Genomic DNA, 27500 nt, shown 5'->3' with positions numbered 1-27500 from the left:
GTGGGCTTCGGTTTAAATTTTTAATGCACGGGCTGTCTCGGCGGCGGCGGCGGCGCGGCGAGGGAGCCGGTGGCGCGAGGGTTGGGCGGCAGGGCCCAGGCTTCTCGACAGACAGCTCATCAGGCCCCGCAGAGGCTCCAGCTTCTGCTCCCCGGCGTGCGCCGAGCTGTAGAAGGAACCAACACTGGCATGCGGCGGGGCGGGGCTCCCGAGTCCGGGCTCCACCCCCACCACCAGCCTTCGACCGGCACTGAGCCTCGCCCACACCCCAGGCCAGTCCACGGTGTCGCAGCCCCTCACCTCCGCTCCTTCCGCCAGGTGCGCAGCCAGGGGAAAAAGTAGAAGCAGCCCCAGTAGATCCTGCAGTGGGAAGGCAGAGCGGCGCCGCGCGGGGCGGGGCTGACTACACAGACTCGGCCCCTTGGGCGCCTCTCCCCTTTTCTGTTGAGCTCCGCCCCACTCCCTAGGGGCGGCTCCCTTCGCAGACCCCGCCCCACGAGGGGCCACGCCCACCTGCCCCCACTGCCCACCACCCCCAACCCGTCCATGGCGTGGCGACTCGGTCTCTCCCCGGCAGAACCCCGCCTCCACTCACTCCTCCTCCGCCTCCAGCGCCACCTCGTATCTCTTCACTCCGGACATGTCCAGGGCTCCGAACGTCTCCTGGGAAGCGGCATCATTGGATCAAGCTTCCCAACCCCAGTTCCCTTTCTCCGCCATCCTTATGACGACTCTGACTTGCTCTCAGGCAGACTAAGGCAGGTGTCCCTGAGAAGCCTCAACGGCCACATTAGGACAGGGTGGGACTGAAGATTTGGGAGCCACTAGAAGAAGTTATGGGGTTAGGAATGTCGGTCACTTCTGCGGCCTGGGGGATTTAAGGAGTCAGCGCGAGGGGTTTGGCAGTCATAGGGCTGGGAGATCTGGGGCCGTGGATGAGGATTTTCGGGGGCTGGGGTCACCTGGAGGGAGGGCTGAGGGGCTAGCCGAGCCTCAGCTCCCGCCCTCCCGGGATCCACCCCGGAAACGGGCCGTTGCCGTTACGTCACAGGGACGACGGTGCGCACCCGGAAGAGGTGGAGCCAGAGCCAATCCCCAGAGTGGGCGCAGTCAGAGCATTTCACGCAGATGAGGTGGCGTCAAGGTATCTCGCAAGGAGGTGGAGCCAGGGCCTGTCGCTAGGGGACTTATTAAGATGCGGGGCACAGGACCGTCTTATGGGGATGGAGTCAGATTTTGGAGTTCCACCCTCGGGCTCAGGGCTCAGCACCAGGAGGCAAGAAAAGAGCTTTGGGCCTCTGTCCAGCACTGTACTGTTCTCCCCATACCTTCTCTCCTCTCAGTCTTCCTGGCTTTTGGGCCTGCCCTTCTTGCCTACCCCACACCCCTTATATGACCCTGTGCTGAGGAGGAATAGGCCGTCAGAAAAGGCCCACCCTAGAGCTGACCAAGCTATGGAAACATTTGCTCCTCTTAACTAAGGTCACTTAATGGCCAAAGGGTCACAGTGATTCCTTTATGAGCTGAGACCTACCTTCCTATGATCCCCCCCCCCCCCCACATAGTCATGAAGTCATTAAATATTTATTGAGTGTCTGCTACGTGCTGGACACTGTGCTCGGCGTGGAGGTACAGAGTAGAGAAGATAGACATCGTCTCCACCCTCAGGTTGCTTATCATCTGGGGTGGCGATGAGGGTCAAAAGAGACAATTAGGTCAATAACTTAAACGTAGCAGCTGGCCGCGGTAGAGTTCAGAAAGGGCAGTTGTCCCAGTGTAGGACATGTGTAAGTGGGTGAGGACGTCGGCATTTGTGTCTTTGTGTGAGTATGTGTAGCTATGCACTCTAGCTGCTTGTTCACTCCATCCATCCCTTTGTGGTGCTCAACCTCACATGGCCTGCAGGGGGCATCTAGTGCCTAGGGAATAGAGGATGTGGGGTTCCTGACTTTGGCTCTCAATTTCGTTAAATCTGCAGAGGGAGTCTTATGCATAGGGAAAGAGGGTTCCTGGCCTGAGCAGTTTGGGCTGTCTTGTTCCAGAAAGGGGCTGGAAATATGCAAGGAAACAGATGACTCAGCTCTGGTTCCTGAAAGTCCCTGATCCTGGGAACGCATCTGCCTCACTCCATCTACTTCTCCAAGTCTCGGTTCAAATCCAGGGGGTTGTGGCCCAGCTTGAGAGGCAGAGCTTGACCTACAGTCCCAGAGTGTGGGTGGAACATTGCTCAGAACTTCCAGAGGTGGCAGGACATTGGGATGAGAGGAAGTCTTGAGCAACAGCATACCCCCCTGTCCCCACTCTCTGGACCTCATTTCCAGCTAAGCCCTGTCTGAGTCTCTTGGATGCCCTCTCCCCTTCATTCCCTGCAATTTGGGCCACTTTGAGTCTCAGGGTGCCAGGGCCTAGGCTGAGCTTGCTTGGGGGGAAACTTAGGAAAAAAGGGCACCTGTAAAGAAAGCCAGAGGTGACCTGTGTGGAGATGGAGAGTACTGAGGAGTCAGTGACTAGGCAGAGAAGGCTCATGGAAGAGAGAACTCTGACCAGAGTCTTGGGGATGGGTAGGGCAGGAGGGAGGACATTCCGGGTGGAAGGATCAGCAATCCTAGAGGTTCAGAGGAGGGACAGAAGGTTTTATGATTAATCCCAATGTAACTGAGGTGACAGAAGAGTAGCTATGTGTGTGGGGGGTATGTGCATGGGAGGCAGGAGGAGTTGTTCCGGTCAGATCTTCTTTTAGAAAGCTTTCTGAATGGTGGAGGATGGAGCTATGGGGATCGCCAGCCCAGGGGCTGCATCTGCAAAGAGGAGAGAGGGTGAAGCCAGGGCTGGATTATAGCAGTAGTGGTTGGGGAAGAGGCAGATACCAGACTCATTAAAGAGGTAGAAAGCCCTTGACTTGGTGGCCAACCAGAGTGAAAGGAAGAAGAAGGTGGAAGAGCCAGGGATGACATCCAGATCCCCTTCTAGATGCCAGGCTACAGAGCCCTATCTATTTGTGATTTCCTCTTGGACAGCTCCCAGACACCTTATTCCAAAATGAATGTCTTGATAAACTCTTGATTCCCAACACACCCCATGCAGCTTGTCCCCCAGGCACTCATCTCAGTGGACAATCGTGTTATCACTCTAGTTGCTCAGGCCAGAAGCCTGGCATCATCCCTGGTTCCACCCTTTCCCTCGTCCCTCAAGTATAATCTATCAGCTCAGCCTGTTGTTCTGCTTCATAAATAAATCTGGAATCTCTCTCCACTTCTTGATCCCAACTGCCACCACCTGAGTTAGGCCAGCAGTAGCATCTCTTTCTTGGACTACAGCAACAGCCTTCAGACCTCCCCACTCTTTCTGCACAAATAGTCCATTTTCCAGACTATCAGGTCTTCTTAAAATGTTCATGTTACTCTTCTGCTGAACATTAACATTTCAGCAGAAATGTTAATTCTAAGTGCTTTCACAGCACTTAGAACAAAATCCACCCTTCTTCCTGTGGCCTGCAAAACCTTGGATCGTGTGACTCCTTGTCCTACCTCACCTTCTCCCCTCTCTTCCTTTTTCAGCATGCTGCAGCCACGCTGGTCTTTTTTCCTTGAATGGCTGGTTTTTTCTCTCTTAGGTATTAGCTTAAATATCATCTCCTCCAAGAGGCCTTCCCTGAGCACTGTATTTAAACATGTCAGTGCCTTCTTCTATTTTTATCTTTCTTAGCCCTTTTTATTGTGTCTTTCATGCACATACTCAATTTGAAATTCTTTCATTTATGAGTTGTAGTTATCTTTGTTATTATTTTTGCCTGGCCAGCATTTGAACACCCTGTCCATATTTGAGAAATCTCATACTATATAACTCTTGGGTTGGAGGCAGGGTCCATCACCATATAAAAGCCCAACAGGCCATACACTCACTTTCTCTGTATCCCTCACAGATAGAGTGTCCTGTGATCTAGGTTTAGACCATCAAATGTACCCTCCCAGGACTGTGAATCAGAGCTTGTGAGGCAAAGAGCAGAGACAATGGAGAATCCATTTTGGTGGTGCTGATGGCTTTTGCCTGTCAGTCCTTTGACTCAGCTGACTCAATGGTGTTTGGAGTGTCTGTGGGCCATTGCCATGCTATATCAAGAACGTGAGCAAGTTGTTCACACTCCTGGCATGCCTACTCCTGGATTAGAGCCTTCCCTCTGGCCACACCTATGGTCTCATGGAGAGTTCCCTATGACCTAATGACCCATAAGTCAAATTTTGAGCCATATTTATATAGCTTGAATCAGCTATGGTGGATCACTACTGCATTAAATCTCCTTTCAGGGTGATCCTGAAGGACAATGGAGAAGAAAATTTTCCCAATGAGTGGAATGTCTGTTTTTTTCCAGGAAGGGGAGTGGTTTCCTTGAATTGGAAGCTGAGACTGCCATCTGGCTTAGGCTTCTCATACCCCAGGGCAAATGGAGATATCTCATTGGCAGAGATAGTTGATCCTACTTATCAAGGGGGAAATAAAGCTGCTGCCTATACAATGGGACATGGAGGTGTGTAAAGGCATCTAGGTAATCCCTGGGGCACCTGGGGTACCTCCTGTGAGGCATGTCAACTGATCAAACCTAATGGGAGACAAGTGTACTCTTAATCAAACAGGACCATCAGGGGCTGCTATCCCTTGGGTGTGGATCCCTTAGCAGGCAAAGAATGTCAACCAGTTGAAGTGCCAGTTGGAGATAAAGGTTCCTTGGAATGAGTCATTCAAGGAGTGTGGTGTACAGGATTCTAAGATTCCTGCTCCTGATGTGCTCATCCTGTATATTCTTCTCATTTTAGGGGATCCTCTTGATCATTGGACCTATGAATATGATGGAATATCACCCATATGATTAGGTTAGGATATATGACAAAGATGAAGAGATTTTGCAGATTTAATGAAGATCCCTAATCCCTTTGAGTTAGTCAAAAGAGCAGCTATCCTGAGTGGGTTTAACCTAATCCGGTGAGCCCTTTTAAGTAATGTCCAGAGGAGAGTGATAAGGAGCAGCAGCAGATGTTCTCGACATTGAAGAAGCAAATTTCCAAATTACGGATAGGGCTATGTGGTAGGGAATGACAAGTGGCCTCTAGATGCTGAGGGCCCCTGTCCTACAACCAAAATTGCCAACGGTGAGCTTGGAAGAAGATCCTAAGCTTCAGATGAGAGTGTGGCCCTGGCTTACACCTTGAGTTCAGCCTGGTGAGATCCTGAGTAGAGAACCCAGTCAACCTGCACCCAGATTCCTGACCCATGGGAATGGTGAGATAATGCATTTGGATAGTTTTAAGCCTCTGAGTTTGTGGTGACTTGTTACATAGCAATAGAATACCAGTACAGGAAGGAGTAACAAATGCCAGCTATGCCTTAGAACCAGTTTCAGAACTGACTGTAGTTTTCATCCATATCATCTTTGTTGTGAAATGTGTCCATTTTTCTATACTTTGACCCCCTTTTGTTTCATCCATGTTTATTCCATCCTTTTTTTAAACTTTTTTTATTAATTAAAAAAAATTAACAACAAATAAAACATTAAGATATCATTCCATTCTACATATATAATCAGTAATTCTTAATATAATCACATAGTTGCTTATTCATAATTTCTTAGAACATTTGCATCAATTTAGAAAAAGAAGTAAAAAGACAACAGAAAAAGAAATAAAACGATAACAGAGAAAAAAAAGACTATACATACCATATCCCTTACCCCTCCCTTTCATTGATCACTAGCATTTCAAACTAAATTTATTTTAACATTTGTTCCCTATTATTTATTTTTATTCCATATGTTCTACTCTTCTGTTGATATGCTAGATAAAAGGGGCATCAGACACAAGGTTTTCATAATCACACAGTCACATTGTGGAAGCTATGTCATTGTTCAATCGTCATCAAGAAACATGGCTACTGGAACACAGCTCTACATTTTCAGGCAGTTCCCTCCAGCCTCTCCGCTACATCTTGAACAACAAGGTGATATCTACTTAATGCGTAAGAATAACCTCCAGGATAACCTCTCGACTCTGTTTGGAATCTCTCAGCCATTGACACGTAGTCTCATTTCACTCTTCCCCCTTTGGTCGAGAAGATTCTCTCAATCCCTTGACGTTAATTCTCAGCTCATTCTAGGTTTTTTCTCAATCCCTTGATGCTGAGTCTCAGCTCATTCCAGGATCTCTGTCCCACGTTGCCAGGAAGATCCACACCCCTGGGAGTCATGTCCCATGCAGAGAGGGGGAGGGTGGTGAGATTGCTTGTTGTGTTGGCTGGAGAGAGAGGCAACATCTGAGCAACAAAAGAGGCTCTCTTGGGGGTGACTCTTAGGCCTAAATTTTAAGTAGACTTGACCTATCATTTGTGGGGTTAAGTTTCATATGAACAAACCCCAAGCCTGGGGGCTCATCCTATAGCTTTGGTTGTCCACACTGCTTGTGAGAATATCAAGAATTCAACTTGGGGAAGTTGAATTTTCCCCCTTTCTCACCATTCCCCGAAGGGGGCTTTGCAAATACTTTTCCACTCACTGATCGAATCACTCTGGGGTTCATCGGGGCATCACTCTGGACAAACCAACAAAATCTCATGGCCTACCTGAGATTCCAAGTACTTATGGCGCTCAATCAAACTATCTACATAAGTTATATTAGGAAATGCACTAGTCAAAATATAAATTTTGTAACAAATAAACATTTTTTGCTTTAGTCTCACACATAAGGTGACATTTTAAAATATTAATTACCATCTATTTTCAGCACCCTGCAGTAATGACATTCCTTTGTTCTTCCTCATGCAAAAACATTTTAAAAATTTGTACATTGTACATTTCACTATTATTATACACTCTAGGAATTCATAGATTATACCATCTCAATCTTTAACATCTATCTTTCTTTCTGATTTCATTTATGTCCCCAGCCCTCCTCCCTCTATCATTCTCAAATGCAGCTTCATTCAGTGTTTTAACATAATTATGTTACAGTTAGGTCCATTTCTGAGTTTTTGTATCCAGTCCTGTTGCACAGTCTGTATCCCTTCAACTCCAATTACCCAATATCTTACCCTATTTCTATCTCCTGATGGTCTCTGTTAACAGCGACATATTCCAATGACTCCATTCTTGAATATAGATTGTTGTGGTGATATTAGTGCAACTTTCCAAGATTCTGATTCTCTTCTCCTTTCTGGCAGCTGCCCCCTTGAAATTAAGCATATGTTACCTACTTTGGTCAATGAAATGTGTGCATAAGTGGCATTTAAGAACTGATGTATTCTTGGGGGAACCCCTGATACTGTGTCAAACATTAGGGACATTCAAATCAATAGGCCAAGCTCTTGATCTCGAGGCTTGCATTTATGAAGCTTATGTATATTGCAGAGAAGCTTAGCCTACCTATAGGTATGCTTAAGACTTACTTCTGGAGGACATCTTTTGTTGCTCAGATGTGGCCTCTCTCTAACTAACTAACTGTGCAAGTGAAATAATGGTCCTCCCCTCTACGTGGGACATGACATCCAGGGGTTAAAGTCTCCCTGGCAGCATGGGAGATGAGTCCTAGGGATGAATCCGGCCCTGGCACTGTGGGATCAACAAAGCCATCCTGACCAAAACGGGTAAAAGAAGTGTAACAAATAAGGTATCAGTGGCTGAGAGAGTTCAAATAGAGTTGAGAGGCTATTGGAGGTCACTCTTATGCAAGCTTCGGTTAGACATTACTACCTACCATAACTTACCCAACCCTAACCAAAACCATTCATGCCAATCCTAAAGAACAGCTAGGACAATATATAAGATTCTGTAAATATACCATGCACTAGGGTAACTTTGCAGAAACCTAAAACCTCCAGATGGGTCCCTGGACCAATTAAGTCCTGAAACCTAGAGGGGCCAGTCTTTCTAGAACATCAGCTAGTTCCATCCCCCATCCCATATTATCAACAGCCCCTTCCAACATGAAAAAGTTAGAATAGCCATAGCCAAATACCCCTAAAGAGTGCGATAGAAAGACCAAAGGTGAGGAGTTATACAGAGAAGGTAGGGTTTAACAAATATGTATGATTGCTGAATCATTATATTGATATTTCTTTTAGTCTCCAGTATCTTAGAGCAGCTAGAAGTAAAAACCTAAAATTATGTAATTGTAACCCACACCAAACTCTGAAATCTGGTCTACAATTTATTGTTACCCTGAAATTTATTGCTTTTTTGCAATTATGTTATTTTTCACAAAAAAGAAAAATCAATTGTGATGATAAAAAATATTTATTCCTTCTAGCCTCCAATGTTCTGGAGTAGTTAGAAGGAAAAAATGAGATGATGGTATGGTAGCCCATGACAAACTCTGGGATCTGTCCTGTAACTACTTGTTGAAGTGCTTTGAAAACTATTGCTTTTTTTATTTCTTTGCTTTGTATACACGTTATATAATACAATAAAAAAGCTAAAAAAAAAAAACAAAACATCCTGCACACTAAAAAAAAAAAAAAAAAAAGAATAAAGAAGAAGAACTGGTGTATTCTTAAAGGAGTATGCGATTCCCCTTGCTCTTTTCCCTGGCTAAAATGATCATGGATGCACACATTGAGATGAAGGAGTATGCCAAAACATCAAAGAAGCCTGGAATTTTGTGGCTTAGAACACATGGAACACAGATGCACTGGAGACTCTCTGGGATGCACAGCAGACTTGATATGATAAGGAATAGACTTTTGTTGCATTAAGCCCTCAAATTTGGATGTTGTTTGCTATTGCAGCATAACTTAGCCTCTCCTGACCAAAGCAGGTGTATGTTGGTGTAGTTGCCGTATACTGCAGAATAAATTAGATGACAAGAAGATAAGGAGGAATGAACGTCACCCCAAGACCTTGAATTTAGAATTGGATACGGTAATTGCTAAGGCTCTGAATCATTTTCCTTTGGGGAGGGATGAATATTTTTGGTTTTATATGCAAAAGTGATATTATGTTAAGTGATAGTTTTGTTTTTTTTAAGAAGTCTAGGATTTGGGGAGAAGGATGTATTTTGATGTTAGGATACCATAGGGCAGACTTCAGAGATATTTATCATTTTTTCAATGTCAGAACCTTAGCGCCCATTTGTGATTAAGGAATTTCCTATTATCTTAAGACTTGGTCACTGGTATAACTTGCCTTTCATTATAGAATTCTCAAATGTCACATAGTAATTTTTCCAGTTCCCTTCGCAGCTAGGACTTGGGCACATGACCTAGGTATAACTAATCAGAAGCACCTTCTAAAGACTGTGAATTAGAAGCTACTAGTGATGAAAAGGAACAGGGTTAGTAGATAATGTGTTTGGTGGTGGTAGGAGTGGTGGCAGAATGTTGTCCATTTTCAGGTGTAGCTGTGGCTGTGATTCCATAGTTGGCATCTGGTAGGCTCACCATCTAACATCTATGGGGCTTGGGGCAGCAGTAGAAATGAAGGACTATATATTGTATGTCTAAATTATTTAAAAGTTATAAATTAAAGTAAATTTGCAAATAAAAATATGTCTCCAAACAGAGTTGAGAGGTTATCCTGGAGGTTATTCTTAAGCATTAAGTAGATATCACCTTGTTAGTCAAGATGTAGTGGAGAGACTGGAGGGAACTGCCTGAAAATGTAGAGCTGTGTTCCAGTAGACATGTTTCTTGAAGGTGATTGTATGACACAGCTTTCACAATGTGACTGTGTGATTGTGAAAACCTTGTGTCTGATGCTCCTTTTATCTACCTTGTCAATAGGCGAGTAGAACATATGGAATGAAAATAAATAATAGGGGAACAAATGTTAAAATAAATTTAGTAGATTGAAATGCTAGTGATCAATGAAAGGGAGGGGTAAAGGGTATGGTATGTATAAATTTCTTTTCTGTTTTCATTTTATTTCTTTTTCTGAATAGATGCAAATATTTTTTTTGAAAAAAATCATGATCATTCCAAGAAATGATCATGATGATGAATATGCAACTATTTGTTGAAATTGTGAATTACTGATTATATATGTAGAACGGAATGATCAAAACAGGAATGTTTGCGTTTGTTAGGTGTTTTTTGGTATTTAAAAAAATAAAATTAAAAAATTAAAAAAATGTCTACATTCCTACCTTGAAAAATGTACTCACAAAACAACTTGAAGACCAGATTCAAATTTAGAATCCTTGGAGTCTTTGGAGTTCCAGACTGGAATGAGGGGCTGTGGGAGAGCCAAACTCCATTCCCTAATTTGTCCCCTTTCTCTTCCCTCCCCTTTGTCATCCTATCCTCAGCTCCATCCTGTACCAGGAGGGGCCTCATGTCCCTGGTGTAAGACTCTAGTCCTATACATAGACGCTCCTTCCACACTCCCTGCAAATACTTACTTTCGAGCTGCCCTCTGGACCTAGCAGTGTGCACGCAGTCCATCCTAGGAAGGACAGATCTAGGGAGGAGGCTGTGTGGATTCTGGAAGCTGTTTGGGGTCCACTTTGGGCAGGGAATTCTCTGGTTCCCAATTCCTGAAATGTGGTCTACAGGGAGAAATATGAACTCTGGGTGTGCATTACTCCTTGGTGCTGTAAACTCTTTTTGCCTTGTTTCCAGAGAGATGATGGGGGAGGGCCAGAGTAGAGTCCTCTAAAACATGGAATGTAATGTAAGGTCCCCAGTTGTCTAGACTTGAGGGTGGCGCTAGCATTTTGTATCCCCTTCTGGTGGTGTCACTATGCTGTCCAGGAGGGCTGTTTGACTGTCATAGCTCTACTCCATGCTTTGAGAGTGGCTCTGCCTGCCAAGACTCCCCGATTCTTGACATTTTCTGAACTTCCCCAGTGTCTTTTCCATACATTCTTTTTTTCTGTTTAAATTAGCCAGTCAGTTTCAGAGGCTTGCAAGTAAGAATTCCGACTAATACATTTGTCTATTTGCTCTTTTTTGGGGGGTGGGGGGTGGGGTGGAGTATTCTGTAACCCTCATTAGATTTTCAGCTCTGTGAAGCTAAGAAGTATCTCTCTTGTTCACTGTCATATCACCAGCACCGGGAACAGGCAAGTATAAATATACTGGGTTCCAGACAGTGATGGGGCATCACTTTAGACATGAAGAGTCTTGCCTGGCCTGGGACCCTAGGTGAGAGCAGTCTTGAGCTATAGGAGGCCCTACAGTAATGGATACTTTGACACTCAAGGATGGCATGCCCATGCCTGGAGATGCCATTTACATAGACTCTCCTGAGAATAGTGTCTTGTGCAATGCTGCTATCCTGCCTGACTTCCTTGGTCATTCCTGATAGTGATAAGGATTTCCTGAGAGGACTGGAATTCTGATAGTAATGAGGGGATCTTGACATTAATGGGGGTTCTGTCAGCAGGGGGTTATGCAATAGGTATAGGATGTCCTGGCAGGAATGGACGTTCCTGAATTGACAGAAGGCTTTACAGTGTTGGATCCCTTATAGGATGGGGTGGTTTCCTTTTGGGGAGGGGGTCCTTGAAATGAAGGTCTGACAAGTATGGGATTTTCAAAGAATTGGTGTTTTGATGGTGATGGTCTCAGATCTGTGAATCTGAGATCCAGAGTCCTAGGGGGTACCAGTATGACAGCGTTGATGCCACTGGGGTAAATCTTTCCCTCCTTGCTGGGCTGAGGCCGGGGGAGGGGGGGCTCTAGACCCAGGCTAGAGCCCAGGGTGGCATGGGGCAGCCCAGACCTGATAGTCTTTTCATATCTTCTGTTCCTCACAGAAGCTATGGGGAAGACCTGAAAGCCCTAGAAACAGAAGCAGGACCCAGAGGTCTGACACCCCCATCTACTGGCTTGCTCCACCCTCATACCCTTCAGAAGCAGGTCCTTCAAGAGGCTGATCCTGCCCAGGTTCCCAAATGCTCTGTCCTTCAGAGGTTCAGGCCAGGTGGGCTTGGGGGCCTGGTCCCATCCAGCCAAGAAGCCCCTCCCGTAGGACCCTGAGCTCTGCCACTACCTCTTACCCTCCAGAATCCCAGCCTTGTCCCTCCATTCCTCCTTCTCTTACACCATCAACAGATCTCTTGAGACTTTTCTGGGAATGGGGGCTTACCAAGAAGTGAAATGCGAGATGGTCAAAACATGATCAAAACCGTATGGGGCTGGCTCTGACCGAACATTCTTACCCACACAAAAGGACAAGTGATTCCAGACAACTCCAAATGTCTTGAGAACTGGATGAGATACAGGCATGATGCAAGGGGGTGAGGGGGTGAGGTGGGATATAATGGGAAGGGGCCAAGTTGAGTTCTAGTTTTCATCAAAAGTGCATCAGGGCTTGTTCTGTGCCAGGCTCTGTGCATAGCAATTCTGGCAATGGAGATGGATGAGGCCCAATACCTTCCCTTGGCAGTTCTTTTTTTTTTTTTTTTAGAATTTTATATTCAACATTTAAAAAAAAATTTTTTTAAATACCAAAAAAATACCAAACAAACACAAACACTACTATTTTGATCATTCCGTTCTACATATATAATCAGTAATTCACAATATCATCACATAGTTGCATATTCATCATCATGATCATTTCTTGGAACATTTGCATCTATTCAGAAAAAGAAATAAAAAAAACAAAAACAGAAAAAAAATTTATACATACCATACCCCTTACCCCTCGCTTTCATTTACCACTAGCATTTCAAACTAAATTTATTTTAACATTTGTTCCCCCTATTATTTATTTTTATTCCATATGTTCTACTCTTCTGTTGACAAGGTAGATAAAAGGAGCATCAGACACAAGGTTTTCACAATCACACAGTAACACTATGAAAGCTATATCATTATATAGTCATCTTCAAGAAACATGGCTACTGGAACACAGCTCTATGTTTTCAGGCAGTTCCCTCCAACTTCTCCATTACATCTCGACTAACAAGGTGATATCTACTTAATGCGTAAGAATAACTTCCAGGATAACCTCTCAACTCTGTTTGGAGTCTCTCAGCCATTGACACTTTGTCTCATTTCACTCTTCGCCCTTTTGATCAAGAAGGTTTTCTCAATCCCTTGATGCTGAGTCTCAGCTCATTCTAGGGTTTTTCCCAATCCCTTGATGCTGAGTCTCAGCTCATTCTAGGGTTTTTCTCAATCCCTTGATGCTGAGTCTCAGCTCATTCTAGGGTTTTTCTCAATCCCTTGATGCTGAGTCTCAGTTCATTCTAGGACTTCTGTCCCACATTGCCCTGGCAGCTCTTTTAATAGACAGTTAGGACAGGGTACCTTTGGTCTATCACATAGATGGAAAAAAAAAAGAGTGAGCTTTCCCTTAGCAAGGATGCCAGGTGCCTTTAGGGGGTTATTGGCAGTTGTGGGACCCTAGGCCTTCAGGGTGGGGGGTACAACTCAGCTGCAGGCCTCAAACCTGTACCTAGAGGGGAGGCTGTTTACCCAGAGGTGAGCAGCAAGGACTCCGCATCCTGGCCGGGAAGCCAGGAGTCCATGCTGCCCCTCAGAGAGATGACAGCTTCATCTTTGTAGGAGATAGGCAGAAAGGTTCCCAGGCTGACAGAACCCAGCAGAAAGAGATGCAACACTTGTCAGTGAATCATAGTGAAACAGGAAGGAGATGTTGATTAGAAGGAATCACAGCCCTGAGAATGTTTAAGAAGGACCAGACAAGTCTCTGATTGCTGGGCTAATCCCTTATATGCCTGGTGAAGAGAAAGAAAAAGTTAACAACTGGTACCCAGGAGGGATTGGTATGGCACAAGAATGGGAGGAGCAGTGGGGAAAAGAGGAAGGGAGAAAGCCAGGAGGGAAGGTACTGGCTGGAGAAGAGGTGGGAGGGGTTGCATACCTGCTCCCTGTGAGCTCTGGTGTCCACATCCCTCAGGCTTCCTCCAAACTTCTCATTCCCCCCAGGCCTCTAGGATGAAGCAAAGGACTGTTCAATACAAGGCAGTTCACTAGCTCCTTGATTATTTTCCCTCTTTATGAACCTCGGTTTTCACTTTGTTCCCAGAGGGTGGCCCCTGGAGTCCCGGGAAGTGGGGAAGTTTCTGAATGTGCATTAATTTGGGGGAGACTGTGTCCAGATCTTTGGAAAAACTCTCAAAAATCTAGGGTCCCCACCCCCATCTGACAGATTGGGAAACTGAGACTCTAGGGTGGGAAGTGGGGGAAGGAACTTGTCCAGAGCCACACAGCGAGGTATGCAGAGATGCAATTATGGAACTTAGGCCCGGGCACTGATCTCAGGGCATGTTCTTGTACTTCCCAGTGGCAGTTTCGGGGAGGTGGGGTCCAGGGGCCTCTGTCCTGGAACACGTTCCTCGGGACTCAAACTCTTATCCCCTTCCCCCTACTTTGTGTCTTCCCCTGGGAATTCTAGAGGGAGGACTCTTGTCTGTTTCTGTGGCAGACTGACTTCCTCTTGGTTTCACTAGGAATTGAGAAAGAGTTGAGACAATGTACCCCTCACCCCATACCTGTTTTTGTCTTCTGCCTGCTGAGGTGCAGGGTACTAGATCTAAAGCGTGTAGGCAGCTGGGAGTTCTGAAACTTCATGGTTAGCTGGTTAGATGGATGAATAGATCCAGAGACAGTGGAATGGATGCATGGATGGATGGAGGTCTAATGGGTGGAGGGATGGATGGATGCAGAGACAGCGGGATGGGCGCATGGATTCAGGACTTGGATGGGTAGTTTTCTGCAGGCAGCAGAGTCAAACTTCCCAGCCATGGCAGCTGTTCTTGAGAACTATCTTCATCCCTATGACTTCCCAGAGACCTGGTGTGCCAGTTTGAAAAGAGTACGTGCCCTAGAAAAGCCATGTTTTACTCCTGATCCATCTTGTGGAGGCAGGCCTTTCTTTTAATCTCTATTCAGGACTGTAGGTTGTAAACTTGATTAGATTATCCTACAGAGTTGAGACGCACTTAGTTGTGGGTATTAACTTTTGATTAGAGGAGATGTGACTCCATCCATCCCTGGTGAGTCTTGATTAGTTTACTGGAATCCTTTAAAAGAAAACATATTGGAAAAAGCTATAGAGCCACAGAATCTACACAGCCAGAGACTTTGGAGATGAAGAAGGAATATGCCCTTAGGACAGCTTCATGAAACAAGAGGCCTGGACAGAAAGCTAGCAGACAGCACCATGTTCACCATGTGCCTTTCCAGTTGAGAGAGAAACCCTGAACATCACTGGACTTTCTTGAGTGAAGGTAACCTCTTGTTGGTGCCTTAATTTGGACATTTTTATAGACTTGCTTTAATTTGGATATTTTCACAGCCTTAGAACTGTAAACTCACAACTTAAGAGACTCCCCCTTATAAAAGTCGTTCTGTTACTGGTATATAGCATTCCGGCAGCTTGCAAACTAGAATACCCGGGATACCTGGGACTTTAAACACCTTTTTGGGGTGGGCAGAGGGGAGGAAGAGGCTGTCATGCTCCTAGCCCAGTAAGGACGGGCTGGCACAGCTCCCTCATCACTACTCCCCTTCTAAGTCTTCCCAGACCTGATTTGGCTGCCGGCTGAGATGTATCTGGTATAATAGTGGTCTCTTTTCCGAGGTGAGGATGCTCAGTCTGGCCCCCTAGCCACCATTTGACCCCAATAGCAAAGACTGGCCTCTCCCAGCTAGATAGGACCTTAGAGGACATGGTCTGGAGGCATTCAGCTTCCCCAGACAACTTCCCTAGCACAGGGCACTCACTTCTAAGAGCAGCTCTGGGCTGCTCCAAGAGTCATAGGGTTTTCTTCTCCCAGAGATGAGACTCCTTCTCTGCAACTTCCCCAGTCTCACTGTTGCTTCTGGGCCCTGGACCCATGCTGAATCCCCCAACTCCCCTGGCTGCTCCTTCTCCCTCCATGTGGGCTCCTTTCCCCTCTCTGACCTCTTCCATCCAGGCCTTTCTGTGAGTGTCCCTGAGAGTGTGACCCCAGGATTGCTCAGATGGAGGTAGACTTTACTGCACAGAGTGAGAGAGGACAGCTGTATGATTCTGTATGGACTGTCAAGACTTTTCTCGCTATTTATTTATTCACTAAACAGATATTTATTCAGTGGCTATCATGTGCCAGGCAGTGTGCTGTGGGCACCAGGAGGCAGCAAAAACCAAAGTAGACATGATCTCTGTCCTCTAGGAAGACTGACAAACCAGGAGATTCAGTGTGATGAATGCTCTGAGAGGGCGCTGTGAGCTGGATGGGGTGAGAGGCTACCTAACTCAGCCTGGGGTCAGGGAAGGCTTCCTGAAAGAAGAGGCATTCAGACCCATATGAGAAGCCAGTGGGCAGGACAGAGAAGAGAGTTTCAGACAGAGGGAATGGCATGGTTGGATGGGCACTTTCCACCACTGTCTGCAGTAGAGCTAATTCCAGACTCTTCTCTTTTCCTCAGCAACACCAGGGACCTCTGGATGCTTGCACCCCTGTCTGGCGAACATGAGAGATTCTGGCTCCCCAGGGAACCAATACAAGTTTAGTGTGCTCAGCTCTGTAGTATGAGGACTCATGAGGGTGGGGGGGGGTGTCCCTGATTGTGGGGGCTGATTCTGAGAGCATGGGGGTATCAGGAGGTTTCTAGGGCTGCAGGGTGCAAAACAGATCCTGCCATTCCGTTTCCTCCCTTTCCTATACCTGTCTACCTGGACAGACAGCAGACAGACAGATCTGTGGGTGCCAGTGGGTTTTATTGGAAGTACTGCAGTCTGGACATGGAGAGGCTGGGCTTCTGCAATGCCCACCCTCTTGCTCACACTCATATTCACATTCACATTGACATTCCAGGCCCTGCCCCAGCTAGGGTACGTCTAGGTCAGGTCTGGTGCAGAGAAGCTGGAGGCCTGATATTCTGTTTTGGTCCTTGGCTCCCCACGGCCACGGTGATTCATATCCCTCCACTCAGACACAGGGCTCCGTCTTGGGCTGACATGGGTTAACTTCTGTGGCTCTTGCTCTGAATGGGGAAGAAGAGACAAGGTCACGGGCTGTGGTTTTGGCCGGGGGGGGGGGGGGGGGGGGGGGGCTTGGAGGGAGGAGACAGGGCTGGGGAGGACGGGGAGGGAGGGCTTGCCTTGGCAGAGATCTTCTGCAATCTCCGGATGATGCGGTCCACCCAGGGCTGGTCTGGGGGTGCACAGAGCTGGTAACCCTTCAGAGTGGTGAACCTGGAGTCAGAGGTTAGAGGTCAGAGAGAAAGGAGTCCTGGAATCCAGTTTTCCAGAAGGCCCTGGTGTGAGTGGCAGAGGCTGGGGACCATGACTAAGAACTTGTTTCTGGGCTTCCTTGAAGGGGTTGGGTTGGGCAAGAAAAGAGATAAGAAGATGGGATATCACCAGGGGCTGATATGGGAAATGAGCTTAGATTCTTCCCTGCCCACCCCCACCCCTCAACTCACACAACAGCAGGCACCCTGCAGCCGTCCTTAAGGAGGAGGTAGCGAAAAGCTCGCACAAGGTTCCCGGGGATGGGGCGCTGGGTCACAGACAGGCAGCAGTCTTCGGCATCATTGGCACCACCCAGAGCTGTGGGGAAGGTAGTGTCAGGACATAGCAGCCCTGAGGAGGGGAAGCCGCAGCCCTAATTGTGACTAAGGATATCTGTCTGGAGGAGAAGGGTGGGGAGCGGAAGCCAGACCTGATACGCAGGTGCACAGTGTGGCCCTAGTGGTAGCTAAGTATAGGGAAATACTTCTAAGCTGATTGGTAAAACCCCCCAAGTTGTTAACTAGCAAGCGCTTTCCTGGTGCCCTTATCGCCCTGACTTCTCTCCCTAGACCTCTCGACTTTTTAATGTTGGTCAGAGCCAGGGGTCTCCAACACCCTGTTCTATCTAGAAGGATGGTGTTTGGAGCCCTATGGATTTGCGAAATATTTTGGCTATCAGCCCTGCCTCAGTGCCTCCCATTCTCCCCACTTTATGCAAGCGTATAATATTCCCAGATGCCTGGGAAACCGAGGCAGCAGGAAATAAAGCATGCAAAAGAGGGACAGCTGTAGACCCCAGGATACCCCAGAAGACACACACGTTGGGAGTCAGGGGCCCAGGTATACCCACATCCCATAGGTACGCACACAGGAAACAGGGAACCCCCAGGCTCTCTGAAACATGCGGGCCCAGATATTGACCTGAACTCATAATGTCCCTCATGTGCAGTGCCAAGCAGTCTACAACCTAGACCTGGCATCCCCCATCCCACTATCCTCCCTAACCCTCCTCAGCTTACCACAGGAGGTCCAGAGAGCCAGCAGGCTGAGGGCCAGTAGTGGAGCCACGCGGGACGCCATGGAAGGTGACCGAGGCAGATGGACGGTGAGTGGGTGAGGGTGAGTGAATCTCTGGGCACGTGCGGGAGTCTGTGCAAGGCTGAGGCTTGGCCGTGAGTGCAGGGAAGCAATGGGAAGCCCCCAGAAGTCTCTGAGGGATCAGAGCAGGGCTGGGAGTGTGCGTGTAGAAGTCTGTGTGAGGCTGCACTGCTCCTATTTATAGTCCCAGAAGCTTTCACTTTCTCTGTCCAGAAACTCCCCTCCATGTTCTATTTTGTAGACCCCCCCCCCCTCCGTCCCCCTATTTCTGGCAGAATCTGACAGTGCCCTCCCTCTTCCCCCGTCAGCAGCTTCCCCCCTCGTCTGCTTTTCTTGGCTTCAGCTCTGAGAACCTAAGCAGTGTGCAGTCTGTCCAGGAGAAGGGGCCTGTGCACTGTCAGCTCTGGATGCAGGGTCTATGTTAGCATCTCCTGGGTGGCGTTTGCATCATCAGCAACAGGACTGATGGCCAGGGGTGTGTGTGTGTGTGGGGGGGGGAATGTTCATTTCCTGGGTTTATTCCTCATCCTCACCTCTCTTCTCAGGAACTCTAAGACCCCCAGGGAGGCCTCTATCTCCTCAGAGCAACCATGAGAGCCTGGGGGAGCCTCCACAGGCCATCACAATCCATGCCCATCCACCCTTTAGGAACCAGATGGGAACCACTGGGACAAGCAGAGCAGAAAGGGACGACTCCTTGGGAGGAAACCTGGCACCCCCACCATGCTGGGATTCAGGTCCTGGCTCAGCAAGCTCTGCCCCTTCCCCTGATTACTATTTTCCCATGTGCAAGACCTGGGACAGAGAAAGGCTGCAGGGAGCCTGGCCGGGAATAACCCCCTTCATCCTCCCCTCTTCTCGCAATCCTGGGAACCAACAGGGGATTTCTAAGGAGAGGGCTAGCCAGCTCATATCCAGACAGATCCCCAAACTTCAAGGAACTGATGGATGGGAGAAGGAAACAAGTATTTCCCCATCCCAATGAGAAAGACCAGAAAAGGAGGCCTCAGAAGAAAACGGAGTGTGTGGGACACCCATTCACCCATTTCCACCCAGACTGTGAACCTTCTTTTGAATGGGGGGTGTTTCCTGCATAAATTTCACATTTAGCTTTCTCTCCAGCCATTAATCATAATAGTAATAACATTTCTGGTTGCTTATTGTTTGCTAGGCACTGTATCCATGACTTTACCATCATTTTCTTGCTTAACTTTCTTGACAAAACTATGAGGCAGTTTTATTATTATCATTATTATCCCTGTTTTATACACCAGGGGAATGAGACCCAGAGCATGAGGTCACATCACACAGCTAGGAAGCCCTGGAGCATGATTGCTCAGGCATCTTTTGCTCCAGGGCTTACACTTTTAACTGCTAGCCCACACTGCCTGCCACTTGCCCATCAATCATAGCACAGTCTAGAGGAGTGAGACTTTGCTGATAGTGTACTTAAGGTGGAATTCAGATTTCACCACTTACTAGCTCCGTGATCGTGTGCAAGTTATGCAACCGCTGTGTCTTAGTGTGCTTCGTTGCATAATAACGGGAATGAGAATAGACCTTCTTCTTAGGATTAAATGAGGCAATCTGAATAAAGCCCTGAGTTTACAGGCTGGCACAAAATAAGTACTTGATAACTATTAGCCATTATTATTATTCTAGCCTTCCATTCAGATATCTGTCCATTAATTTATACATCTATCTTCCTAGTGATTTATCTGTCCTTCTGCCCCTGGTGGTGCTGGTTATTTTCTGTTTACCTCACCCCCATCCATACTCCATCCTTCTCTGGCTCCCAGGAAGGCTGACCCCTATAGTCTGTATTGCTCTCTGGCTTCTCTTTGGATTTAATCTCTGGGAGGCAGCAGCAGATCAGTGGGTGAAGGAGGTTGGGTATTAATTCCCCACCGCAGTTCTGACAGTCAATACTTCTCTCTGTGGCATTTATCGAAGAATGGTCCTCAGCAGTATTAACATCACCAGGGAGTTTGTTAGAAATGCAAATTTTCAGGTCCTACTCCAGACCTACTAAATTGGAAAGTCTGGGAGTGGGGTCCAGCAACCTGTGTTTTAACACCCAGCCGCTCCAGGGGACTCTGATACACACTAAAGTTTGAGAACTATTGATCTACAGTTATAGATCCTTTCAGGCTGCCTCCTCTCATGCGTCTCTCTCTCTCTCATGAAGGCTTCTGAAACACTGTTCTTTCCTCTGGCCCCTTCAGGCTTAGTGTGGTAATGGTTTCCCACTGTGGCCAGGCCCTGGGTGCCTGTTGGTTCCTCAATCTTGAACTCACTTCTTAAATAGACCTTTTATTAAATTTTTTCTGCTTAAACTTTCTTTTGAGTGTGCCATTGATTTCCTACCAGGATCTTGACTAATAAAGTAAATGGTACCAGAAAATATCCCAGGACACACATTCCCAAAATGGAAATGCTCATATATTTGATGAATGCATAGATAATCTTCTTGAGTGGGGAAATAGGACACTAGTAAATGGTAGCACACAGATGAATCACAATTGCTCAAACTAGCACTACCTGAGGTATAGGATGGAGTGCTGGTGAAGGGCAAGATATTAAGAAATAAAGTGCCTGGGACCCTTAATTGCTATCACAACAAGTGGTGATTTCAAATGGTGATTACATATATTATTGGGTGGGCTGTCTGTTTCTGATTGTGCTAGCAAAAATATATTTTAAAAAATGTTGAACTTCCGACTCAAGGCATGGATGGAGAATTGGATAACCTCTTATGGAAGCCTTAAAGAATTTTTATTTTATGGGGCCACAAGGGGCATATCTGGCTGAAGATCAAGACTAAGACCTTGTTGTATGGATTGCAGAGTTCTCTCAGCAGCACAGGTAAATGCACCACCTCACCATATCTCTTATGCTAGAATAAGGGCATTTTGGGGAAGGAGCCGGATTTGACATTTGAGACAGGGATACTGGAAGATGAACAAGGTTGAAAATTTGGGGTCCCTAAATCCCTCTGAACTTTGCTTGCTGGCAGAAGAACACTAGTCCCCCTACCCCCTGCCACCCCACAACTTGATGTTTTGTTTGATTTTTTTCTTGATTTTTTTCTTTAACTCAATGTTTTTAATGGCTTCTTGGGACAAGTTGCCTATGAATGACATGCATCATCTCCTCAGGACCCATCCCAGCTCTTCCTCATAGTCTCCAGGCCCATAGTGAGAGTTCGAACCTAGCATTGCCTAGATAGGAAAGCACAAGGCATGCTCCAAAAGCAAGGGCATATGCACCATAGGAGTTGCAGAAACTTGCCAATTTGTATAGGGAACATTCTGAAGACCAAAAAGAGCTATATGGGTGCACTTATCTAGAGTTTGGATATTCGTGTATTTGAGTACCTCAGAGTGGTGCTAATAGTCTGTTGGATTGGTTATTGGAAGCCTGGACTCAACAGTCGCCTGTAATCAATGAGATTGAGAGGCAAGAACCTCACTGGCATATTGTAGAACAGTGTATTGTGCATAGCATTCTCCTGGGATCTTGTTAAATCCCAGGTTCTGATTCAATAAGTCTGGGGTGAAGCCTGAGATGTTACATTTCTAACAAGCTTCTAAGAAGTGTTGATTCTGCCAGTCCTCGGACTATATTTTGAGTAGTAAAGCACAGGAAGTAGTGAAAACGTTAGAGTGCTGGGAATGTAGAATGTACCTATTATGTGGAACTGCTAACTGTACCCCTCTGAAATGCCCAGAAAGGTAAGGCAACAAGACAATAAGAAAAGCATTGGTGAGGGGAGCACCAACTTCATTGAAAAGCACTGAAGTGGCTTTTTTAGTAGGCAGGAGATGAGGATGAGAGATGTCCTCTTGGAAATGGGCAATTTTATTTCAAGGGGACCAATGGAATCCTTGTGGTGCAAAAGCTAGATGATGGCACCCAACCATGAATGCGATTACTATATAAACTACAGGGACATGTCGTAATGAAAGTGCTTTCTTTGCTTGCCCAGATCTGTGCTGGTAGCTAACTGATCACAGTATCTCTAAAAATGAATAGATGGACACCTACCTGACCCAGAGAAGTGGAAAAATTCAAATCCGGGTGGATAGAAACTTGATTCAAGTCATTTGTGATATTTTTAGTCAGTTATCTGACTTAAGTCAGTTCCCCAGACCTGAAGTTCCTTGATTAGGGAGGGGGTGAGGTCCTGGGTTTCTTCCACAGCGTATTCTATAAATCGTCCCTCTGGTCAGTGGGAAGTGTTTCTCAAAGTGTAGTGCCTGGGATAGCAGCAACAGCAGCCCCTGGGAGTTTGTCAAAAATGTAAATTCTTGGGCTCCTCCTCAGACCCACTGAATAGTAAACTTTGGGGGTGCTCAGCACTCCGCGTTTTAACAAGCCTTCCTGGTGATTTCGATAAAATTTGAGGATCACTGCGCTAAGCCTTCCCTGGAGAGACCTGTGGCCATTTGCCAAGATGACTATGAGTGAGGAACAGGAAGTACCCAGACCTTTTGTGAATTATTAGGTACTGGTTCTGTTTTAATATTAATCTTGGGGACCCCAAACACCACTGCGGGTCAACAGTAAGAGTGAGGGTTTAGGGAATCGATAGATGGATCTTGGCTCAGGTCTATCTCGGGGTCTGCAGATCTGCCAGTGTTTATTTCTCTAATTTCAGAATATATAGTGGGAATAGATAAATATTGTAACCAGAAGCATCTCCACACTGATTCCTTTACCATGAAGTTAGGATAACTATGGTAGGAAGAACCATGTGGAAGACATGTGAACTGTGTTTCCCCCACCAAGGCCCTCCTGTTCCGCTCCGCTCCCCAGTAGTAAACTGAAAACGGTGCTGCATTCCTAGAGCAGTGGCATTGACTAGAAAGCCTTCAAAGCCTTGCAGGGAATCAACACAGCTCTTGGTATATTGCATTGCACCTGATAATCTACCATATTCTCTATTTTCTATACCAACTGATTGAAGACAATAAAAATCAATTCCTTTTCATGAGCTGACATTCAGCATCAAGGGATTGAGAAAAACCCTAGAGTGAGCTGAGACTCAGCATCAAGGGATTGAGAAAACCTTCTGACCAAAAGGGGAAGAGTGAAATGAGACAAAGTGTCAATGGCTGAGAGATTCCAAACAGAGTCGAGAAGTTATCCTGGAGGTTATTCTTATGCATTAAGTAGATATCACCTTGTTATCCAAGATGTAGTGGAGAGACTGGAGGGAACTGCCTGAAAATATAGAGCTGTGTTCCAGTAGCCATGTTCCTTGAAGATGATTGTATAATGATATAGCTTTCACAATGTGACTGTGTGACTGTGTGATTGCAAAAACCTTGTGTCTGATGCTCCTTTTATCTACCTTGTCAGTAGACGAGTAGAACATATGGAATAAAAATAAATAATAGGGGGAACAAATGTTTAAATAAATTTAGTTTGAAATGCTAGTGATCAGTGAAAGGGAGGGGTAAGGGGTATGGTATGTATAATCTTTTTTTTTCTGTTTTCGTTTTGTTTCTTTTTCTGTTGTCTTTTTATTTCTTCTTCTGAATTGATGCAAATGTTCTAAGAAATGATGAATATGCAATTATGTGATGATATTGAAAATTACTGATTATATATGTAGAATGGAATGATATGTTAATGTTTTTGTTTGTTCTTAATTTTTTAAATTAATAAATAATAAATTTTAAAAAATCAATTCCTTTTCAACTAGCATGATATCAAGTCACCCTCACTGTCTTACCTCAGGGCTCTGTCAATTTTCCTGCTCTCTGTCATAAGATAATCTTTTTTTTTTTTTTTGAAACATGGACAGGCACTGGGAATCGAACCGGGGTCCTCCGGCATGGCAGGCAAGCATTCTTGCCTGCTGAGCCACTGTGGCCCACCCCATAAGATAATCTTGACACCCACCCACGGAACATCAAACTCATCCTTTAAACTGATGACATTATGCTAACAGGATCTGGTGCATAAGAAAGGGCAGTCACTTTAAATGTCTTATAAGACACATGCATGCCAGAAGGTAGGAAATAAATTCCCTACAAACATTCAGGATACTGCCACATAAGTGAAATTCCTAGGAAGCCAGTGGTCTGGGGTATATTGGGTTCATCCCTCTATAATGAGAGATAAGCTTCTATACCTGGCATATTCACCATAAAGAAGGAGATTTTATATGATTTTGGAGGCAACATATACAGCAATTAGGTATACGGTTGCAAAAAACTCAGTGGATATTGCATAAAGTCAACAGTTTTGAACACAGCCCAGAGCAAGAAAGAAATTTGCATCAGGTTCAGGCTCCAGGGAAAACTGCTCTGCTGCCTGGGCTTTATGACCTATAGTTCCAATGAACTTCAGATGGTCTGTGGCAAATAGGGTTACTGTAGGAATTTCTGGCAAGTCCCAATAGGCAAATCACAGCGCAGATCCTTAGGGAGTTAGAGTAAAGCGTTCTCTGCTGATAACTACTTTCCGCTTGAAAAGTATCTGATTTGCCCCTGGGCCCTGACCTAAAACCCACAGTATAGTTCATGCAGTGACAATATGAGCTAAGGGTATTATCTATAGCAAATCATAGAGTTGGATGTGTACAACAGCATTCCATTATTAAATGGATATTGCTTATATGAGGCTAGGCCTTAGAAGTTTCAGAAGGTGTAAGTAAAAGCATGGTCAGGTGACTCAGGCTCCTAACTTGTACTGTTTTCTGCTTCTCTCTCTGACAGCACTTCTAGCTTAATGGATAATTTCTCTACAGTTAACAGAGGGAGGAAAATGCATGATCTTGATTTCCCGATGGACCTCGAAGGAATGCTGACACCAGCCAGAAGTAGACAGGTGCTTAAGCCCTGTCCAGGGGAGGCGAAGGGAAATCCTTTCTATGGACAGAATCCAGGTAGTACATTTGCTTTTCACTTTGTGTGGGAGGAAATAGCCTGAGGTTTGGGGCTAAATAATTCATGGGCAGTGGCTGATGGTTTGGGAAGAGACTTGGAAAAAATAAAATTGGCAGACTAGTGATAAGGAGACCTGAGGGAAGAGGTAAGTGGATGGATTTCTCAGGAGGACTACCTCGAGTGCAATGAAATTTGTTGTCTTGTGTAAATGTCCACTAGAGGGATCTCCTCTCAAGGACATTCTCAATATCAGGCGGACAAGACGTTCCATCAGTTGACTTTTATCCCCAGAATCCTGAAACTTGATCAGTAGGCCACAGGGATGCAGGCTATGCACAGGCTCAATAAACGAACTTTCCCTCACCAAGGTTCTTCTGGCTACCACCACTGAGCGCACAACCTGCCGACTGAGAAGGCCAAAGCTGAACTCTTTACATAGCACCACTCTCCCTGAAGACCAGCCAGCCAACAGGCTAGTTTACAGTTCTAAGGCTGACTGCATTTGTTTCCTTTCATCATGGAAAGAGAGAGTTGTTACCATGGAAATGGAAATTCATTCTTGATATAGATTTGCCTTTCCTGCCTACAACACTTCTGCCAGCACCTCCACTGGTGGATTTACAGTATGCCTTAAACAAAAATCACCACACAACATCAACTCTAACCAAGGAACTCTAATGGCAAAATATGTGGCAATGGACTCATGCCCATGAATTCAGTGTTCTTACCTTATGTCCTATTCTCCAGAAGAAGCTGGTATAAGATAGTGGAATGTCCTATGCAAGGCTCCGTTACAGTATGATCTGGGGGACAACACCCTGCAAAATGATATGCTGTCTTAAAGAATGTGGTGCATTCTTTAAACCAGTGGCATTTCCCCATAGAAAGACTATTCAGGTCTGAGAATTAAAAGACGGAGGTGGGACGAGCCCCTCTGCCTATTACTCATAAAAACTAGTCATAAAAATTTTCCTTCCTGTCCCCACAACCTTAGACTCAAAGGTTTTGGAAACTTTAGTGCCCAAAGTAGGAATATTTCCACTAGGGAACACAGGCACAGTTCTAGTGTCTGGAAACTGATTCTGTCCTCTGACTATCTTGGGCTTCTCATGTCACTGAGGTGACAAAAACAGAAGGAAACTAAGAACATTGCAAGGTTTTTGGCCTGAGCATTGCAGTGGATGGAGTTACTATTTACCAAGATGTGGAAGACTGCAGAGGGGTGAGTTTGGGGGCACAATCAGGAGCCTGGTTTTGACTTTTTAAATTGAAGATGCCTGATGGATGTTGTTCTAGTTTGCTAGCTGCCGGAATGCAATATACCAGAAACAGAATGGCTTTTAAAAAGGGGAATTTAATAAGTTGCTAGTTTACAGTTCTAAGGCCGAGAAAATGTCCCAATTAAAGCAAGTCTATAGAAATGTCCAATCAAAGACATCCAGGGGAAGATACCTTGGTTCAAGAAGGCCAATGAAGCTCAGGGTTTCTCTCTCAAGTGAGAAGACACACAGCAAACACAGTCAAGGCTTCTCTCTCAGCTGGAAGGGCACGTGGTGAACACTGACTGCATCATCTTCTAGCTTTCTCTCCTGGCTTCTGGTTTCATGAAGCTCCCCGGGAGGCATTTTCCTTTGTCATCTCCAAAGGTCACTGGCTGGACTCTGCTTCTCATGGCTATGTCATTCTGCGCTGCTCTTTCAGAATCTCTTTCATTCTCCAAAATGTTTCTTCTTTAATAGGAATCCAGAAATTTATCAAGACCCACCCATATGGGTGAAGACATGTCGTCACCTAATACAGCTTAACAACCACTCTTGACTAAATCACATCATCCAGGGAGATGATCTGATTATAGTTTCAAACATATTATTCTACCTTTATGAAATGGAATTTTGATTAAAACATGGCTTTTCTAGGGGGCATACATCCTTTCAAACCAGTACAGATGTGTAAGTGGAGATGTTGAGTAAGTAGTTGGATATGTGAGTTTGTAGTTCAGAAGATAGAGACTAGCTGAAGATACAGACTTGGGAGCATATGGATGGTATTTTTAGCCACAAGACAGTGACCAATAGAGTGAGTGTAAATAGAGGAGGCCCATGTTTTGAGTCCTGGGAGGTATTCACAAGTCAGGGAGGTAAGGAGAAACTGGGAAGGAAGGATAGTCAGGGTATTGTGAAGGTACCTACCATCATGGCATAGACCCTGAGAGCAAAAAGGGAGAAGGATGCAGGTCCCCGCCCTGGGGAGGGCTTGAGACACCCACCTCCTAGTCATTGGATTAGTAGGGAGTGAGGAGGTAGGTAGGTTTTCTAACCACAGAGGCCAGA

The 27500-nt window shown here is 45.8% G+C and overlaps 2 protein-coding genes and 1 long non-coding RNA gene across 7 annotated transcripts; 1 reads left to right on the top strand and 2 right to left on the bottom strand.

Annotated features, from left to right (window-relative positions):
- Positions 1 to 6: 6 nt before the first annotated feature.
- On the bottom strand, positions 7 to 1498 carry LOC143673401 (uncharacterized). 2 transcript variants are annotated; one of them, XM_077147871.1, is made up of 4 exons: positions 1329 to 1498; positions 596 to 663; positions 301 to 360; positions 7 to 166 (listed from the first exon to the last, which is right to left on the bottom strand). In XM_077147871.1, the coding sequence occupies exons 2-4, from the start codon at positions 640 to 642 to the stop codon at positions 13 to 15; spliced, it is 261 nt and encodes an 86-aa protein (XP_077003986.1). In that variant the 5' UTR covers positions 643 to 663; positions 1329 to 1498; the 3' UTR covers positions 7 to 12. The 2 variants fall into 2 exon arrangements, with proteins under 2 accessions (XP_077003986.1, XP_077003985.1); XM_077147870.1 differs by having other exon boundaries at positions 596 to 824; positions 1329 to 1481.
- On the top strand, positions 494 to 26512 carry LOC143673403 (uncharacterized). 4 transcript variants are annotated; one of them, XR_013170351.1, is made up of 5 exons: positions 12691 to 15182; positions 16366 to 16444; positions 18123 to 18278; positions 25000 to 25169; positions 25539 to 26512. It is a non-coding gene; the product is annotated as an uncharacterized LOC143673403 (long non-coding RNA). The 4 variants fall into 4 exon arrangements; XR_013170352.1 differs by lacking the exons at positions 12691 to 15182; positions 25000 to 25169; positions 25539 to 26512 and adding exons at positions 494 to 1144; positions 18817 to 18929; XR_013170349.1 differs by lacking the exons at positions 25000 to 25169; positions 25539 to 26512 and adding an exon at positions 18817 to 18929.
- CCL19 (C-C motif chemokine ligand 19) lies at positions 16639 to 18453 on the bottom strand. The gene is made up of 4 exons (XM_077147869.1): positions 18193 to 18453; positions 17365 to 17491; positions 17041 to 17134; positions 16639 to 16923 (listed from the first exon to the last, which is right to left on the bottom strand). The coding sequence occupies exons 1-4, from the start codon at positions 18251 to 18253 to the stop codon at positions 16903 to 16905; spliced, it is 303 nt and encodes a 100-aa protein (XP_077003984.1). The 5' UTR covers positions 18254 to 18453; the 3' UTR covers positions 16639 to 16902.
- Positions 26513 to 27500: the final 988 nt, after the last annotated feature.

Source organism: Tamandua tetradactyla, chromosome 2 (genome assembly GCF_023851605.1).
Source record: "Tamandua tetradactyla isolate mTamTet1 chromosome 2, mTamTet1.pri, whole genome shotgun sequence".
NCBI classification, from domain to species: Eukaryota; Metazoa; Chordata; class Mammalia; order Pilosa; family Myrmecophagidae; genus Tamandua; species Tamandua tetradactyla.
The sequence above is the reverse complement of the archived record's forward strand: the minus strand, read 5'-3'. Positions and strand labels throughout refer to the sequence as shown.